Raw genomic sequence first — 18,571 nt, forward strand, 5'->3', positions numbered from 1 at the left:
TGTAGACTAGTCTTGGCAAGAGAAGACTTGGATAGAAATGCTGGGTGGCATAACATGGAAAAGTGTTGGAAAGCGATTCCAAGTTCTGGAGGGTGGGGGCTCTGTGTGCTTTAGCCCTCTTTTCTTTCCTGCTTTTTAGTGATAGAACTCTTGAAAGTTGAACTTTTTAAGATTTCCCTTTTAGTTTAATTAGGGTTATTTTGTTTTTCCATTTCAAGATAGTCATTTTCATCTTGTGATGATTCAGTAGCGGTTTTTTCTAGAAGTGTTAAGAGACACAGCACAAAGAGACTAATTACCTGGCTAACCCTATCACGGACTTGGCCATCAGTCTCAGGCTGTTGACAGCCAAAGATCCCAAAGGATAGGAAATGCTATGGCCTTCCTAAGCAACCAGGGCTGAATCCCACCTTCTTTTGGGCTCATGTTGAAGTCAGAGGAAATCATAAATGCTTAGTAGGGGTCAGGACTTATTCTGTTCAAAAGTGCGAGACATCCTTTCCTAGAGAAATACCAAATCATCAGAACTGTTGCCTCATGGAAACACTGCTATGAGATTTGAAAGCTGTGTTTTAATTGGGAGAGCATTGAACAGGGTTCAAGTCTCCACTCCAGCACTTCCTAGACATACCAACTGTGGCAAATCGGTGAACATTTTTGGGCCTCCAGTTCTTAATAGAGGTCCTTTCTGGCTCTAAAGTAAAATGAAATGACCTGCTTTTAATAAAGAATAGTATCAATCAGGGCAGCTAATTGGCATTCGGCCTCAGACACTTGACACTTCCTAGCTGTGTGACCCTGGGCAAGTCACTTAACCCTCATTGCCCTGCAAAAACAAAAACAAAGAACAAAACAAAACAAAAAGAATGGTATCACTGCATGATAGACTAAGAAAGATGCTTGTCTCTAGCTCAACACTGAAGTCCAGTTTATCAAGCCAGGCACTGGGCCATGCCCTGGGACACAAAGACCTAGGACCAAATGATCACTGCTGGAGCAGGGGCTGGAGGCTGGAGAAGGGGCGTGGGAGGCAGGAGTATGAAACAAACTGATAAAAATAGAGAAATACAAGGAAATTTGAGGAGAGAGACATAGAACACTTCCTTTTTACACCTTCAGACGTGTTCCCCAACTCCACAGTTTATTTTCCAATCTGTTGCAACATTTTTTCCCTGCACTTACTTATTATTTCATATTTGTTTTTTAGTTAACTGTTTAGTTAACCATGTTTCTATCTGTGTTTGCTTGGTTTGCTCATCTTGGGGTGAATGTGAAGGGGAAATTGTTCTAGTTAAAGGTAGTTTGTGTATGTGGAATAACAAGTAGAGTTGAGCATGCCCAATAAAGATAAAGCTAATATGACTGGGCGTAGCTCATTTTTCAAGACTTGCCTCGGGGCAGCTAGATGGCGCAGTGGATAGAGCACCAGCCCTGGAGTCAGGAGTACCTGAGTTCAAATCCGGCCTCAGACACTTAACACTTACTAGCTGTGTGACCCTGGGCAAGTCACTTAACCCCAATTGCCTCACTTAAAAAAAAAAAAAAGACTTGCCTCTGTAGTCCCTCTAGCAAGTTATACTTTAGTAACTGTTAACGTGTACATTTGCTCAATGGCCAGTTTAATGGCTGCTTAGTAAGGAATCATTGCTTCTGTGATCTGTAGTGTTTGACACAGTAAAAGAGTTAGACAGATTGCCTTATAATGTTGACAGCAGTACCTGGTTATAAACTGTTTAAAAAGCAAATCTCTTGCGGCCTCTTTATTTGTAGATTTTGTTTTTGTTTTTCTCTTACAGTCTAACAGTATATTTTCTGTTTTGAAGTTGGTGATATATGCTGGGCCTAACACTAACAGTAGGAAGGTTGCTGAATATGGAGGCAATACACTGGGATATGGCAGCCGTAGTGTCTTAGGAACCGGCTGGCCAAAAGACTTAGTGAAGGTACAGTATTACAGTTCAAATCACGTAATAGAAAAGGAAAATGAAGTCTTCTTTTGTTAGCCCTGGGCCCCCAGAGTGACACTCTTTGGATGGAGGTTGGCCTTGAGCACCTTTTGTGAAGTAGGAATTTTTAGTTAGGTTCACTCAGTGATGAAGGTGCCTTCTCCAGTTGATCCTCCTTTTACTCCAGAGACGTGACCCTCTCTTGTTATCTCCAGGGACGATTCCTTATGCCCTTTTTTACAAAGTGAGACGATCACGATCCTCCCATCCCTTTTCAATACAAGGCCCCATAGTCCTCTAGACCCCTGTGTAATGGAGTCATGACATTCTCCCCTCCCTTTCCAGGCTAGCTGGGCAGTTTCAGAGACCAGTGCCTGGTAGAAAGCAAAAAGCAGGAGCCTTGGCATCGGAAGCCCTGGGTTCAATTCCTGTTCTGTCCTTGGAGCCTGAGCCAGGGCACCTGACATCTCTGGGCCTTAGTCCCTCACCCAGAAAATGAGGGGTTGGGCCAGATGCTTTCTGAGTTCTCTTCCATATCAAAATCCTCCTTAAGAAGTTTTAAAGCAGTGGATGGGTGTTTTCAAGGGTCTGACATAGGTTTTGGCCCAGCTTCCTGGACAGCTGTTAATTAGCAAGGCTTTCAAGGGCATTAGTAATACTAACCCTCAACATAGTGAGATTCAGACCCTGCCATTAGTAACGCTTGGGCTCCCGAGTCAACAGGACCATGAGCTGAGCTGATCCCCTAAGCCTGAAAAGACTCTTAAGTTTGTCCCTTGAGCTTTGTTGTGACCTCAGGGAGCACCAAACTGGTTAGCGGGGGTGTTTGCATGAATCGCAGTTGGATTCACCCAACTCTTCCCATCATAGTAACAAGGAAGAGACAGTGTAGTATTGTGGTTAGAGAGTGGAAGGTCTGACTGCAGACCCTCCCCCTGACGTGTCCTGGCTGGGTGCCCCAGGCAGCTCAGTGCTCCAGGATCTCGGGGGCTAGAAGTCACAGGACAGATGGGATTTTGCATTAATAGAAAGAATTTCCTTCTTTAGAGGTCCCATGCCCGTGAACTCCCATCTAGGAAAGTAAAAGGACTGACTCCCATTGCACAGTCTTTGAGCAGCCTGCCCCCTGGTGTTTGCTTGGTGCGGGCTACGCCGAGGGCTTCTGCCTGCCCTCTGCACCAGGGGTAAGTGCTGGCAAGTCTACCTCCAGCATAGGAAGAGCGAGAGAGGAGCTCAGAGGGAGCAGCCTGCCGGCCTCACTGCAGTTCATTCTCCCGTAAATTCTGGCCATGCACTTAAGCAGTTGTGGCCCGTCCTAGCTATGGAGCACCAGGCTCCTGAGGCTCACAAGCCGGGATGAAAGTGACATGAAATTGACTTCTTAAAGAGAACTTAGCAGGGCCGTAGGTCTTTTCCCCAAAGTAAACTTGTGAAGCACACTGATCTTTTGAAAACTCTGTTTGACTTGTTTTAAAAGTGCCTTTTTCCCCCCTTCAATTTTAAGGTGGAAGGGGATACAGTCACCTTCTCCTTTGAAATGAGAAGTGGCCGAGAACACAACACTCCAGATAAAGCTATGTGGGGCTTTGCTTGCACGGTTCGCGCTCAGGTACTCTCATGTGACCGCTGATGTTTGTCTGATGCATTTTCTCCTGTGTTCCTCGGTTAGATCATCTGCACCTGCATTAGAAAGTGTGGGTGGCGATGAGCCATTATTGCATCTGCTACCTCCATTTGATGGAACCGAACCAGTCTCTTCTGTTTTTATGAACTGACCAGCCCTCTTGACTTGAGCAGGAGAGGTCAAATTAGTTGGCCTGGATTAGGTCCCCAGACCTCTGTAGAAAGCCGATCCAGACTTTGTCCTCCAGTGGTCCAGAGAATCTGCACATCTCATGGATGGCATGTCCTTAGTTACTGGGTGGCAGAGCACGACTGTCTAGGACTGCGCTTCTGGGGTAAAGGCCATGTTATAGATCAGCTTTGATGAGGTGATGTCGTTGAAGAAGCCTCAGGGAGTCCTGTGAAATGGGACAAGGAATGTAGTAAGCTTCAAAGTGGAGGTGGCCAATTGGAATTGTGGTTCGTCCCTAGGTTTGATCCCAGAGAGCCTGGGTCTTGAACTCTTTGCTAATATTTGTCTAAAATGAATATATAGTGTTATGTATATTCCTTCCCCAGAATGTTGCTGAGGCCTCACTCAGTGGTCATTGAAATTTTATCTACCATCCGTCTGTGTTGCTGCAGTGAACAGTATGGCTTCTGCCACTGCAGAGCCTTACCCATGATGCCCTCTGCCAGCTCAGGGAGTGCCAGGGACTAGGGATGCTGCTGTTGTGGGCAGCATGACATAGCCTAGGTTAACGAGATGCATGGGAGTGCGTTGACTAGCATGCTTTGCCCCTCTCCACACTTGCAGGAGTCTTCAGAGGATGTGTCCGGAGGATTGCCCTTTTTGGTGGACCTAGCTTTGGGTCTGTCTGTGCTAGCTTGTTCCATGTTAAGGATCTTATACAATGGACCAGAAATGACCAAAGAAGAGGAAACCTGTCAAGAACTATTAAGATCAAAGCTTTTGCAAAGGTAAAAGACTTCAGTTTGACTTTTATTTAGAAAGGGTTTGGGACTTTGGGTAAGGAAAAGAGCATGTTGGGTTCACTTTTCAGCCATGATTGTGTCTTTCATTGTATCAACCCACATATACTAGCACCTGCTAGGTGTCAGCTACTATGCTGGGTACCAGGAACAGGGGATACTCCCCAGTGGAGTAAATTAGGGCCACTCACTGCAGTAGTTTCAGCAGATTGACTTTCCCATTCCAAGTCCTTCATCTGGTGAAAAATGCTTTTTCAAATGAGTGCTTACTTAATAGCTATAGGGAAAAGAACCCCACCCCAGACTTCGGTGTCCAAAGGAAATGGGGGTGATGGGCAGTGGGCCTCCCAATCTACTTCTAGATTGATAATGGTGCAGCAGCACCCCAGGAAGGTACCTTCTATGCTTTCCCTTTGGGTAGAGACTTGTGGGAGGGATGCTTCCTCCTTTTTGAGGGTTCCAGGATGGTGATTGGTGGAGCAAGGGGTTACCTGCTCTCTCTGCTATGACAGCTGCGTGATGTAGTCTTTGAGATCAGTAATTGATTGAAGGTAGCCATTGTGGAGAGTGTCATGTGCCTTGATTTACCCAAGGAGTGCTAACAAAGGGGACATGACTGGTCTTCCCTATGATTCCAGGTGCTTTGGGACTGTATGGGCCAAGGTGGACACTTTACCATGAAGTTTTTATTCAGCAAAAGAGGGGAGAGTTTAGGGCTAAAAGAAAAAACAATGGGACAAATCATCCTTACAGAATATATACCAATTGTCTGGCTACTGCCAGCAGGGTGATATTCAGCTCTTCTCTCTAGCGAGAGTCAAGGACTTCACCCAGGTACTGAGGGGTCTCCCCTTGGGATCCTCCATGTGAAATGCTCACTTGGATTCCATAAAGGAGTGGGGAATAAACTTTCAATACAAAAAGACCCTAAGGGGAAGAAGTGAAGAATTGAATTTTTTTTCCTTTGGTGAGGCAACTGGGGTTAAGTGACTTGCCTAGGGTCACACAGCTAGTAAGTGTTAAGTGTCTGAGGCCGGATTTGAACTCAGGTCCTCCTGATTCCAGGGCCGGTGCTCTATCCACCGCACCACCTAGCTGCCCCAAGAATTGAATTTTATTGGCCTTCCTTACCACCTGCCCTTTGACAGTGTGGTTGGTGGTATGTCTGAGAAGTTCAGATGAAGCTAGTCCAAGGACTTCTGTGACCCTTGCATTAGTAAATTTAGAACTGAAACCTTCAACTACACAACCTTTCCCCAAGATGGGAGAATCATGTTCACAAATTCCCATGGTGCTCCTTGATTTTAAGCCTTTAGAGAAAGGTTCAATATTAAAGCCTCGGTGCTCACTCGATCTTGTTAATGTCACTGACCAACTTTGTCCATGCAGCCTTCCTAGAAGCAAGGGAGTTGAGGAAAGTAAGTGCGAGTAACACCATCCTTGTCTTTGTAGGTGTCAGTGGCAGGTGGAAGCCAACGGAGTGATCTCTCCTGCTCTGACCCCAAGTCCTTCTCCACTGCCTCTCACCATAGACGAAGACAGAGAGTTCACCTACCCCTCTGATGTCCTGGTGCCTCCCGTGGGGAATGACTTGGAGCTGCCTCGGATCAGGCTGCCTCCTGGAATCATGATCAAACTCAGGGAAATTTCTGGGCGTGCGAGACCTCAGTTTAGACCAAGTATAAAGTATGTTAGGGCGTCTTAATGTGTTTCCAGACAAGTTTTATTGCATTTCTCATATTCTCCTTTAGAAAAAAGATCAGGCCAAGTGGTACTTTTTGGCTTTCCAGATTTAGTCTTGTCTTTTATTTAGTGAGTGTTAAACTATCTTCCCTAGAAATCCCACCTTTGGATCCAGCCTTCTAGGTCTAGTGATGTGGCAAGAATAGCATCTCTCTGTCTTATCTGGAAGAGACAGTATACCTGCAGACAGAGAGGACCATTGAAGCCGCTCCTTTGGTTTGGCAGAACAGAATCCTGGCTCTAATACTGGCATAAAACCACAGTGTTGTTAATGATTAAGAAATGTCAAATTAGGCATCATCATGTGTGTGTGTGTGTGTCTGTGTGTGTCTGTGTGTGTGTGTGTGTCTGTGTGTGTGTGTGTGTGTGTGTGTGTGTGTGTGTTTGGGGGGCTGATGGGCATTGAGCTTTGTGTCTTTAATGCTAGCTTAAAATGTCCAAAACCTAGCAAATAGAACCACTTAAAATTTTTATTTATTTAAATTTTCTGCTCTAATACATGTCTTCCCTTCCCCCCAACACCCCCGCCCTAAAAAAAAAACCCATCCCCAACTAATGTGGTTGTTAAGTGATAGTAAATGATGACCGGATCAATAGACAGCTCTCTCATTTTCGTGCCTCTTATTCTCTTTGTAGACTGAAAATAGAAATTGCAATTAATGCTTCTTTGCTGTGCTAAAACCTAAAAAGTATGCTCTGAGTAATTAATATGTGGAAATTGCATATTATAAAGTTTTTCATTTTAACTACAGGGAAGTGGTTCAACCTGATGTCATGGAAGAAATGGTTGTATCATGTGTGATTAAGCACTTGAACTTAGTTGATGCTCTGCAGTCTTTAATCAATTTCCAGTATCAAGAGGAACATGCTGAAGAATATGATTTATTATGTAAAATTATGGGGGAGACCTTTAAGAAACTCAATGCTATGGAGAGGCAGCTTCAGGTAATGATGACCAAAGTATTTATTATTTTCTCATCAAAGAGAGAAAGGATTTCTTAAATGCTGTTCGTTAAGAAAACTGAAAGTGTGTTCTTAATTTTTTAAAGAATAGTGTAACTTAATTGCCTAATTCATACAAAGGCTAGTTATTCCTTGTTGAATCTTCTACATTTATCTTTACTTTAATGTATTTATTAGAGTGTTGCAGAATTGGAACAGAAATGGCAAAATGAGGTTGATGATGCCATGCAAGGAAAACTGGAAAACAATACACCATTCTTTTATGATTATCATTTTAATGAGGTGAGCATATTAATGTAGCTGAAAATATCCAAATCCCAGCCAATAGGGCCACTCCCTTTCCCTCCCAATATCCCCAGTTATTGGGGTCGCTAAGTGATGGCCAGAGCAGTAGAGTCCTCTCATGTTCTTGCAGCTTATTCTCTTTGTAGATTGAAAATAGAAGTTGCACTGAATGCTTCTTTACTGTGTCCAGACTTAATCTCTCAGTTGTCTCAGATTTCTGGATAGTTTATTTAGCCAGTCCGTAGAACTATTCCAGAGGCATCCCTTTTTATATAGGATGAAGCCATGCTACCTTCACAGAAGGAGGAAATCATTTCTGTTGGCTAACCATGAGGCTAATTAGACCAGTCTTTTTGACAATTCAGAACTACAAATGACCAGCTATTGAAGTTGTTTTTAACTGATCAGTTTATTTATAAAGATACTGAGGAAACTGAGTTGGGATCAAATTTCACTTTGTCTGCAAAACCAGAAAAGAAATAATTACCAGAGAAGAGCCAGTGCCATTATTTAGTCATCAAGATGTCAGTTACCAACAGATAAACTTTTTCCATTCCTCAAAAATATGTCCAAAAGATGCTATTTTCTCCCTTAAGAGAGCTCCTAACCTAATGCACTGTGCCAAGGCCCTTGGTGTTAGAAGCTATGCACAGTTTTTTTCCTTGAATCATTCTTTAGAACAAGATGAAGGAACTGGAACTCTTGTGTTCAATGAAGGAGGTTTCCTTTGATGGAAGTGACCTTGAGAACATGGTCCTGTCATTGAGGTTAGTGATGGTGACAGAAATTGTCAGTGTCTTTATACCATCTCAGATCTGAAAAAGAATCCATGCATTTGCTAAGAATTTCAGACTTCTAAAGCCAAAGTATCGTAGTGTTTTATGAACCATGGTAGACCTGTAAAATTGGGGCGATATGTGAAACTGGTAAAAGTTATCGTTGGGCTGTTTTGGAAAGGAATGAGGGAAAAGCCTGACTTGAAGAGGCTGCTTTTTCTCTCTCACATTCTCTAGGCAAGCGCTTGGTAATAAAAATTTGTTTTGCCAAATGAATGAATGACTGATAGGACATAGACTTTTCTTCTGTAGGGAGAAGTTTCTTCAGGAAGTGAATTCTCTTGTTCAGAAGCCCCTGCACCCCCTGGCTAAAACAAAAACCTTAGTCAAGAGCTTAATGAACAGAGCTGAACTGCTGCTACATGTCACCATTGCTGCCCAGTCCGGCATCCCAAGGAGTGTGTCGGGGACGCCTGCAGAGACTCCAGGTACTGCTGGAAGAGGCCACCGGGCCCCCCGGGGCTCTTTAAGCTCTTGTATGCTCTCTGTTCTTCAAGCCTTAAAACATAAAATTCTAGCATTTTCTGCCTGCCCTTCCTTTTTCCCCTTTGAAAATACAGCACTTTTTTGTTTGATCCTTAAGTTGGATTCAGTGAGTGTGACTGTACTTCCTCTTGATGCAGCTGTTCCTGCATCAGTCCTGAGGGGTCCAGGGATGGGATTTCATTGTGGAAAGAACTCCTAGTGTGGAACATCCTTCCATGGATGGAAATGGGCAGCTCTTCTCTAACTCATGACTAGCACATTGCCTGGGGCACCGCAAGTTAAGTGACTTGCCAAAGGTCAAAAGCAAGACTTGAACCCAGCTTTTTGTGACTCCTGGGCCCAGAGCCAGCCCTCAGTCTGCTGCTCATGATTCCTCGCCAGCTACTGAAATAGAACATTTGGTTGTATGACAGAAACTACCATGTGCCATGTGGTTTTTAAGATCCCATCTGTGCGTGTAATGCAAAGCAATACCACAATGTAACAAGTATTTTTAAGTGTTTTATACTGGAGAATAATCAATCAATTAATAACAATAATAATCAATTATTAAGTGCCTAATCACTAATATGATCTCATTGGATCCTCACAACAACCTTGGGAGGGATCCATATTTTACAGATGAGGAAACTGAGGTAGGCAGAGGTGAAGTGACTTGCCCAGGGTCACCCATATACTGGGAAGTATATGAGGCTGGACTTGAACTGAAGTCTTCCCGACTCCAGGCCTGGCGTTCTCTCTATCCACTGTAGCACCCAATTGTCTCCAGACTAGCAGGCAGTCTGAATAGCAGTGGTTACTCTATCAATTCAACTGAATTTTAACAACAAGCATCTGTACAATCCTTTAGATGCATCACCTCGTCCGATCCTCATAAGAGCCCTGGGAGGTAGGTGTTAGTCTCCTTGTGAGGCCTTCTCGTCAGAGGCAGAATTTGAATCAGGCCTTCCTAGTTCCATGTGGACCACTTTTGCTGCTAGACCATGTTGCAGCCTGTTGTGGTCAACAGATGTGTTAACAGATGATATAAAAAGTCTTTGGAGCTCAGTCAGTCAATCAGCAGGCCTTCCCAAAGCTCCTGCTATGGGCCAGGCTCTGGGCTAATCACCGCCGCTGCTGCTGCTGCTGCTGCTGCTGCTGCTGTAGTAGACGTATCCATAGCTCCTTGGACAAATTTGAATCAAAGGACATCAGGACTGGTACTGATGGGCCCCTTGTTGCCTGTACACGCTTCTACAGGGCAGGCTTGCCTGCCACCTTGCAGCTGTGCATGACCCTCTTTCACTAATGCTTTCAGTAGGGTAAAGGCTTAGGGGGCAGCTAGGTGGCACAGTGGATAAGCACCGGCCCTGGATTCAGGAGGGCCTGAGTTCAAATCCGGCCTCAGACGCTTGACACTTACTAGCTGTGTGACCCTGGGCAAGTCACTTAACCCTCATTGCCCTGCAAAGAAAAGGAGAACAAAAAAAAGAGAGAAAGAGCCTTAGTCAGCCCCTCCTGCCCCCATGAGCTCAGGTCACAGACTAAACAGAGGAGCCACATTTAAAGAGTAATGTAAGGCAAGGAAGAAATCACCTTTGCAAAAAATGATGCAGTGAAGTGGACCCTGGCTTTGGAGGCTGAGGACCTGGGTTCAAATCCAGGTTCTGCTCCTTGCTACCTTTGTGACCTTGGATAAACTGCCTAACCTCCCTAGGCCTCACAGCTTCCTTACCTTGCCAGTCACTGGCAATTCCTTATCTGGATTAACTTTGTTTTAAATAAAAGGATTGACTTAGAGCATCAGGTCTCTACCTTTTTGGTCTCCAGACCCCTTTACACTCTTAAAAATGATGGGAAAAAAGGGAGGGCAGGGGCAGGTAGGTGGCACAGTGGATAGAGCACTGGCTTTGGAGTTAGGAGTACCCAAGTTCAAATCCAGCCTCAGATACTTACTAGCTCTGTGACCCTGGGAAGTCAGTTAACCCTAATTGTCCTTCCCCCCCTCAGCCCCCCAATGATGGAGGATCCTCCTACCACCAAAGGGCTTGTCTTGATGTAGGTTATATCTATCAGTATTTACCATATTAGAAAAAAAATGAAAAAATTTTAAATATGTATTTATTCATTTTAAAAGAATAATAAATCTGTTATGTGAATACAACACGTAAATGAAAAGGGCTACATTTTCCCAAAGCAACAAAGTTTATTGAGGAGAAGGCATTGTTTTACATATTTTTCCAGATCTCTTTAATGTTTGGCTTAGCAGAAGAGCTGGATTCTCATGTATGCCTCTGTTCAGTCTGGTGTGTGAGTGATGTGTGTGTTTCCGGTTGAAGTATATGAAGAAAATCCAACCTCACCTGGATGTGTGGTTGGAAAAGGGAGGAGTGTTCTCATAGGCAGAGAACATCTTAGTGGGATGATGACTTTGCCGACCCCCAAATAGGATCTTGAGGGTCTCAGGGAGCCTGAGAACCCCCTTGAAGAACTGCTGGCCTAGATTTTCTCTGAGTTCTCCGTGTCCCAAAGCTGCGACCCCATCACGCTGACGAAGGTCATTGCTCTTTCTTTGCCATCTTCTGCTCCATGCAGTGCTTGTACTGAAATCAAAAGTGGCCTTTCAGGAAGTTAAGGGGATTCTCCCGGACTCCTTAGAGAGCTGTGACTTAATGACCTGAGGTTAGAAAATGCCTCCCTGGTACTTTGTCACCATAAGTGCTGGCATCATCTTGATGCCTGGGGGGGGGGGCACATGAGGAAGGAGGAATGCATTGAGACAGGGGAAGTGCAGAAAGGTAGCGATGATGGACTCTCTCTCACCTTGCATTCCAGCTTGCAAATCAGCATCTGAGACCAAGGTGATTGCTCACGCTGTACGGCAGCCAGTCTTTCTTCGCAGCATGTCTGCCCCATCTGACCTGGAAATGATTGGCAATGAAGACTTGGAATTCACCCGAGCAAGCCAAAGGTAAGTTGCATGGGCGTGGCAGAGCCCGGCGTTTGACCAGGAGCACTGGCAGCCACGCCATTGCCTGACGCAGAGCTGTTCTCCACAGACGTCGACACGTCCCCAGCCACCGGAGCAGCTCCTTCACGCTCCTTCAGTCTCTGGCGATTGAGGATAGCAGGGACAAGCCTACGTACAGTGTCTTGTTAGGACAGCTGTTTGCCTTCATCGGGACCAGCCCAGAGCAAGCAGTAGGTCACCCCTTGCCCTCCTCACATTCATCCCTGTCGGGCACAATGTGACAGCCTAGAGTGCTGGTCACTGGGAGAGGCAGCACAGTGTAGAGTACACTTTGGTCTCTGACATTTCAGGTATCTAGTAGCAGCTTCCTCCTCGCTGCTCAGACCAGGTGGCGGCGTGGGAACACCCGGAAGCAGGCGCTGGTGCACATGCGGGAGCTGCTGACCGCTGCCGTTCGAGTTGGGGGGGTGACGCATCTTGTCGGCCCAGTCACGATGGTGCTTCAAGGCGGACCCAGGTCTGTCATTTTGGTCGTCTTCAGCCTGGGATGGGGTCTCTCACTTCCCCACCATCTCCCCTTCTCTTTCCTCAGTCAGCATCAGCACAAGGGGCTAGCCCTAAGAAGCCATCCTAGAGACTCTGTTACCTAAGGCCAGAGAAGCCCAAAAGATAAGGCCATTTCTGTGGCAGCAGCTCCCTCACCTCCCATGCCAACTACTGGCAGCACTTTCGGTTTCTTTTCAGTTATAAAAGGGATAACAATCCCAACAAACCCAGACAGTCAAAGGAAGGGACAAACCACATCATCACAAGTGTCATGAAAGAAAGTCACACATCACTTATGGCAATAGCAAGAGTAGCATTTTCTGATCACTTTTCTCTTTGTGCATTTTAAAGCTTTTTAAAATGCCTAGTCATTTTTTCTTCTAATCTCATCAATTCCTTTGGAGAGGCTAGCCAAGCAGTGCCAGCTCAGGTACAGGCCGGCCATGGGTGCGTGTGCTCAGAACGTCTTGATTTTTTGCCTTTTTTTTTTTTTTGGTGAGGCAGTTGGGGTTAAGTGACTTGCCCAGGGTCACACAGCTAGTAAGTGTTAAGTGTCTGAGGCCGGATTTGAACTCGGGTCCTCCTGACTCCAAGGTTGGTGCTCTATCCACTGCACCACCTAGCTGCCCCTCAGGACATCTCGAACAGAAATGAGGAGTCCCTGCCTATCAGGCAGGCTGCTTCTCAGCCATGGGGATTGGGGCAGAATAAGCTTCTAGTCTGAAAAGTGCCCTTTGCTACGTGTATGACGTTGAACAAGCCCCTCCTCTCTGGGCCTTGGCTTTCTTCATTAGCAAAGTGAAGGGTACCAGATGAGATGATGGGAGGTCCGATCTTGTCCATAGCTCTCATAGCCCATGATTCCAGACCGTGTGGAGTTGCTCACAGAAGTTCTTCTGTGATTTCTCAGTATCATTGCCATTTTTGACTTGGTCTAAGAAATGTGTGTTTTGGTTTCTGTTTCCTAGAATTGAAGAACTAACCTGTGGCGGAATGGTTGAGCAGGTGCAGGAGGCCTTCGGAGAGACGATGACCTCTGTGGTGTCCTTGTGTGCTCGCTATCCCATTGCTTGTGCAAATAGCATTGGCCTCTTGTGCACCATCCCTTATACCAGGTAAGACTGTGCCTAGGAAACAAGGAAATGCCAGCCTCTGGTTGTGTTTTCAGGAAGCTGAGCATCTTATTAAACTGCCCCCCCCTTTTGAGTGAGACAGTGATGAATCAACAAGCTTTTATTAAACATTGACCCCATGCCCATCACTGAGATACGAAGACAAACATGAAGTGGTCCCTGCCCTTGAAGACCTTACATTCTATTGAGGGATAAGCTGAGGGCAAGGGGGTCAGGGGAGGCCTCATCTGGCAGCCAGGCTGAGCTCTGCAGGCATCCAGGGATTTTAAGAGGCACTGGACTGGTGAGGAAGGAGTGACTGGATATATTAAGTATCTTACAACTATGTAAATCCCATGATGTTGATCCTCTAGAGTCACAAAGAGCCATTGATAATCACATCATGTTGTAAAAATGGATGGCTCAGGGCAGCTAGGTGGTGCAGTGGATAAAGCACTGGCCTTGGATTCAGGAGGACCTGAGTTCAAATCCAGCCTTAGACACTTGACACTTAACTAGCTGTGTGACCCTGGGCAAGTCACTTAACCCTCATTGCCCTACAAAAACAAAGGAAAAAAAAAATGGATGGCCTGGAAGGAGGATGAAGACAAAACGCAGGAAGAAACAGCGTGGTGAAAGGCATTCCTAAGCTTAGCCTTTGACCGGCCCCCTGACATGTGGGCATGGTATAAACCTCAAAGCACTCTTCTTTGATGGGCAGCTGGGCCATTTGGGCACACCCACGCTGCCCTTATTAGCTTTCAGTTGGCAGGTCCAGTGACTCGGCTGTTTCTTGTGCCAGTTTCCTTAGGAAGCATTTTGTAAGCTCCTAATTGTGAATGGGGCTGGTGATAGACCAAGTGTTGAGCTGTCGTCTGGGAGCTTTTCTGATGCCTTTTTCTTCCCCTCATGTAGGAGTGAAGAAAAGTGCCTGGTCCGCAGTGGCCTCGTTCAGCTCATGGACAGACTCTGTAGCTTGAGCAGTCAGGCCGAAGCCGGCTCCAGTGAGAAGCAGACCAAGAAGCAAAAGGTGGCCGCCATGGCTTGGGCAGCCTTTCAGGTGCTCGCCAACCGATGTGTAGAGTGGGAAAAAGAAGAAGGTGAGCAGAGGGGAGCCTCAGCCCCACACAGGCCTTCCATGCATCGAGAGGCTTTTCTCCTCACTGATTCTTAGCAAACCTTGAGCTAGCAGATGTCCTTGGGTCTTTGGGAAAGAACTAATGAGTGCTGCCTCCCCAGAGTTAAGCAGCTTGCTTCTCATTTTTACACTTAGGTATGAAAAGATTCAGTGAAATGGTCCCATTGCTAATGAGTTAGCATTAAGAGAGTGTTTATGTGTCATATTTCTAGATACCATTCATTTTCAGTTTCGTGCTTAAGATGCAATTCTTCAGAACATACCAGAGGAAAATTCAGTCTTCTGATGAGAAGGCATGGTATTAGAAGTAGTGGATTTTCATTAAGGCTGTGTTCAGTAGAAAGGCAACAATGGCCAGATGGATGGCTCGCTAAAGTCCCTCCTGCAGCCTCCTGGCTGTGTGCCTAAGAAGCTCCTTCACCTCTCAGCGCCCCCCAAACTCTCCACAACATGAAGCTGTGGAGTAGTGACTGATCTAGGTTGTTGGAGGAAGTTTTCCCTACAAATGGATCCCATGGACGACTCAATCGACAAACAGACCCTATTGGCATTTTCACTGCTCCTGATGGTTGCTAATCTATCCTAATCAATGGCTACCTAAGGAACAGTGTTTTCCCTTATAGCTAGTAAACAGTCTCCTCTAGGACTAGTCTTCATGGAGCTATTTAAATGTCTGCACCAAGGCTAACGATGAGCAGTTTAAAGCAAAATTAAGGAAGCCCAGGTGCCAGCAAAGAGGCTTCACAAAAAAGTGACTGCTCCTTGGGGCAAGTCTTTGTTGGCCCTGTAGGATCTTAGGTTCGATGCTGTCTCACCATGTGCCTCCCCTCTCTGCCTCTGACCCTAAAGGTGGCTCAGCTGAGGCCGTGCACTCGGGCCTGGCACGTCAGGTATCCAGCCTGCTCACCAACCACCTCGCCCGAGCAACTGAATGCTGTGGCAACCAGGCCGCCGGAAATGATGCCCTTCAAGATGTGCTCAGCCTTCTGAATGACCTCTCCAGGTGTGGGGCAGGGCAGCCTGTGGGTGGGCCCGGAGCTGTCCTTAAAATCCCAACTCTCCCTTTGAAAAATCCCAGTGTTAGTCCCAAGAGCTTCCCAGTTTGGTGCCAAAGTTTGAGGATACGTAGGTTCATTTCTGCATCATAAGATAATGTTATCATTTGGTAATCCCTGCTAGCGGGCTGTTTCTATTTGGTAATCAATGGTCCAGATCCCCTTTCTGGCAAGAATAAAGCATAGCTTTCCACTGCCTCCAATGAACTCTTCTTCTCTTCCTGGGCTTTCAGAAGAAGAAGTACCCCAGTGGTTTAATAGCATCAATACTGAGCTATGAGCTTAGCAAGGGCATATGATCTATAGGAAACCCCCGGGCCCAGCTGCTTGTATTTCTGAGCCAGTCTGGAGAAGGAATATCTTTCTTCATTTTTTTTCTTTTCATTTGGGGGGGTTGGGGGGAAGGCAGTGAGGGTTATGTGACTTGCCCAGGGTCACACAGCTAGTGTCAAGTGTCTGAGGGTGGATTTGAACTCAGGTCCTCCTAAATCCAGGGCCGGTGCTTTATCCGCTGAGCCACCTAGCTGCCTCTCAGGAATATCTTTAGTGACATTTTACAGACCTATTTGTAGCAGTTTCCAAAACTAGAGGCCTATGCAAGTTGCCACAATCACCAGTATTTCCTTGTTTCAAGGGCTCTAATAAGATCACATTTATAAAGCACTTAGGACAGTTCCCCTCACATAGTAGGCACTTAATACGTGCTCATTTCCTTCCATTGTTTCCTTAAAATTGAGACAAGTAGAAGACCTGAATGTTTGGTGCCAGTCATTGAACTTTTGTGCTTGGTGAAACCCTCTTTCATCACATGTCATTGAGTTTCCAGAGCTTGGGGAAAGACCCTGGAAATCTTGAATTATCTATCATGTAGTATAGGGCTTGGTTTTAGGTAGTGGCATTCACCCTTTGCCTTGAGAGCTCATAATTTCAGTAGGCATGGAATACTCAGAAGTAATATTTTAAATTATCAATCAATAGTCCAAAAAACACTAAGCTCTGGGGATATAAAGGAAGGCAAAAAATGCCCTCCCTAACCTCAGGGGGCTCAAATTCAGACAGGGCAGGCAACATGTAAATAGCCAGGTAGTAGAAGACCCATAGAAAATAAGGGGAAGTGGGACAGCTGGGTGGCGCAGTGGATAGAGCACCAGCCTTGGAGTCAGAAGGACCTGAGTTCAAATCTGGCCTCAGACTCTTGACACTTAGTGGCTATGTGACACTGGGCAAGTCACTTAACCCTGATTGCCCTGCAAAAAAAAAAAAGAAAAAGAATAGGGGCAGCTAGGTGGTGCAGTGGATAAAGCACCGGTCCTGGATTCAGGAGGACCTGAGTTCAAATCCGGCCTCAGATACTTGATACTAGCTGTGTGACCCTGGGCAAATCACTTAACCCCCATTGCCCTGAAAAAAGAAAAAAAGAGAATAAGGGGAAGGAACTGTAGGATGGTAGTAATAGCCGGCTTGGCTGGGAAGGGCCTCTTGTAGAAAGTGAGATGTGAGCTGTCTTCAGAGAAGATGAGAGTCTGAGGTGAGGAGGCAGAGCCCTCAGGCTTGGGAGACCGCCATCGGCAAGGCAGGGTGTGGAAAGCAGTTAAGCATGGGGAGACTGGTCTGGTCTGGGGGGCAATGGCTAGAGCCTGTTGAGCAGGGGGCACAGGGCTAGACATGTGTCTTTGGAAGAGGGTTTTGCCAAGGCAGGGGAGGATGGTTTGATGTGGTGAAAGACAAGACTAATGCAGTAGTCCAGCCACGAAGTGACGAGGGCCTGGTCCAGGGGGGAGGATGTGTGAGTGGAAAGAAGGAGACACAGATAAGACATGTTGCCAAGGCAGAAACAACAGGCTTTGCTGACAGGTCGGATATCTTGGGCAAGTGCAGGCACATTAAAGATGACGCTGAGGTTGGGAGCCTGAGCAGTCGAGAGGATGGTGGGATCCTTGACAACTTGTATTATGGAAATTGGAAAGAGGGGTTTTGGGGGGAAATAGAATGAGGTCTTTTTTGGATGTGTTGAATTTGAAGTGTCTGCAGGACATGCAGTTAGAGATGTACAGAGGTTGGCTAGAGCTCAGAGAGAGGTCTGGGCTAGAGAGATCTGGGAGTCGTGTGCACAGATGTGGCCATTAAGCCCATGCAAGCTGATGAGAGATCACCACAGAGATAGTATAGAGACAGAAGAGGCCCTGGGAGAGAGCCTTGGGCTCCAGCTGCACTTGATGGATTTGTCAGCAGAGGTAGCTGAGGAGATGTGGTGGGACAAGGAGGAGGACCCAGGGAGAGGACCCAGGGAGGAGAAGTGATTGGTGGGGTCAGAGGGTGGGCACTGAGAAAAGGCCGTAGGCCTGGCAGCAGCTTTGGAGAGAGCAAAGATGGCCCAGATGTTTACATGTGCCCATCAAATCCTGGGACCAGAGCCACGGGGGCTTCCTTAGGAAATCTGTCTTCAGAAGGCTCCTTGGGCTTTTCCGCTTGCAGTCTCAGCTCACGTGCCCTGTTCTTCCCTCCAGGAGCCACATAGGGAAAGCCATCCTGAGCCAGCCAGCGTGTGTGTCCAAGCTTCTCTCGCTGCTGCTGGACCAGCGGCCTTCTCCAAAGCTGGTCCTGATCATCCTGCAGCTGTGTCGGGCAGCGCTGCCTCTGATGAGTGTGGAAGACTGTGGCAACGTGGAGCTCCCCCCGTGGAGCTATTCAGTGCCCTCCCTGAACAGCGAGCACGACGACCCCAGTGATCCAGCCTCCAAGATTGCATCCCTGCTCTTGGCAAAGTTGGCAGATTATGTGGTGCCAGGTGAAGAGCTGGGGGAGGAGGGAGAGCAGCTGCCCTGAGGCAGAGTCTTGTCCTAGCGGGCCGGTCACCGTGTGGGACGGACCGTGCCTCAAAGCACCGCCGGGCCGACTCTCACAAAGAGGGGCCAT

General features: G+C 46.6%; 1 protein-coding gene across 7 annotated transcripts in view; it reads left to right on the plus strand.

Moving 5' to 3' along the window:
- The window catches only part of HECTD4 (HECT domain E3 ubiquitin protein ligase 4), a 171,890-nt gene that overhangs the window by 104,220 nt on the left and 49,099 nt on the right, over nt 1–18,571 (plus strand). For 4 of the 7 annotated variants that reach the window (XM_043968519.1, XM_043968533.1, XM_043968540.1 and 1 more), the window contains exons 22-36: nt 1,797–1,943; nt 3,451–3,555; nt 4,366–4,529; nt 5,994–6,227; nt 7,037–7,229; nt 7,425–7,529; nt 8,211–8,299; nt 8,621–8,796; nt 11,669–11,804; nt 11,893–12,034; nt 12,155–12,321; nt 13,319–13,465; nt 14,378–14,562; nt 15,450–15,603; nt 18,163–18,443. In XM_043968519.1, the coding sequence (XP_043824454.1) occupies nt 1,797–1,943; nt 3,451–3,555; nt 4,366–4,529; nt 5,994–6,227; nt 7,037–7,229; nt 7,425–7,529; nt 8,211–8,299; nt 8,621–8,796; nt 11,669–11,804; nt 11,893–12,034; nt 12,155–12,321; nt 13,319–13,465; nt 14,378–14,562; nt 15,450–15,603; nt 18,163–18,443 (2,425 nt within the window). The remainder of the gene's footprint in view (nt 1–1,796; nt 1,944–3,450; nt 3,556–4,365; nt 4,530–5,993; nt 6,228–7,036; nt 7,230–7,424; nt 7,530–8,210; nt 8,300–8,620; nt 8,797–11,668; nt 11,805–11,892; nt 12,035–12,154; nt 12,322–13,318; nt 13,466–14,377; nt 14,563–15,449; nt 15,604–18,162; nt 18,444–18,571) is intronic. The other 3 variants (XM_043968548.1, XM_043968555.1, XM_043968562.1) reach the window with 1 other exon arrangement.

The sequence above is a fragment of the Dromiciops gliroides genome, chromosome 1 (genome assembly GCF_019393635.1).
Source record: "Dromiciops gliroides isolate mDroGli1 chromosome 1, mDroGli1.pri, whole genome shotgun sequence".
In the NCBI taxonomy this organism is placed as follows: Eukaryota; Metazoa; Chordata; class Mammalia; order Microbiotheria; family Microbiotheriidae; genus Dromiciops; species Dromiciops gliroides.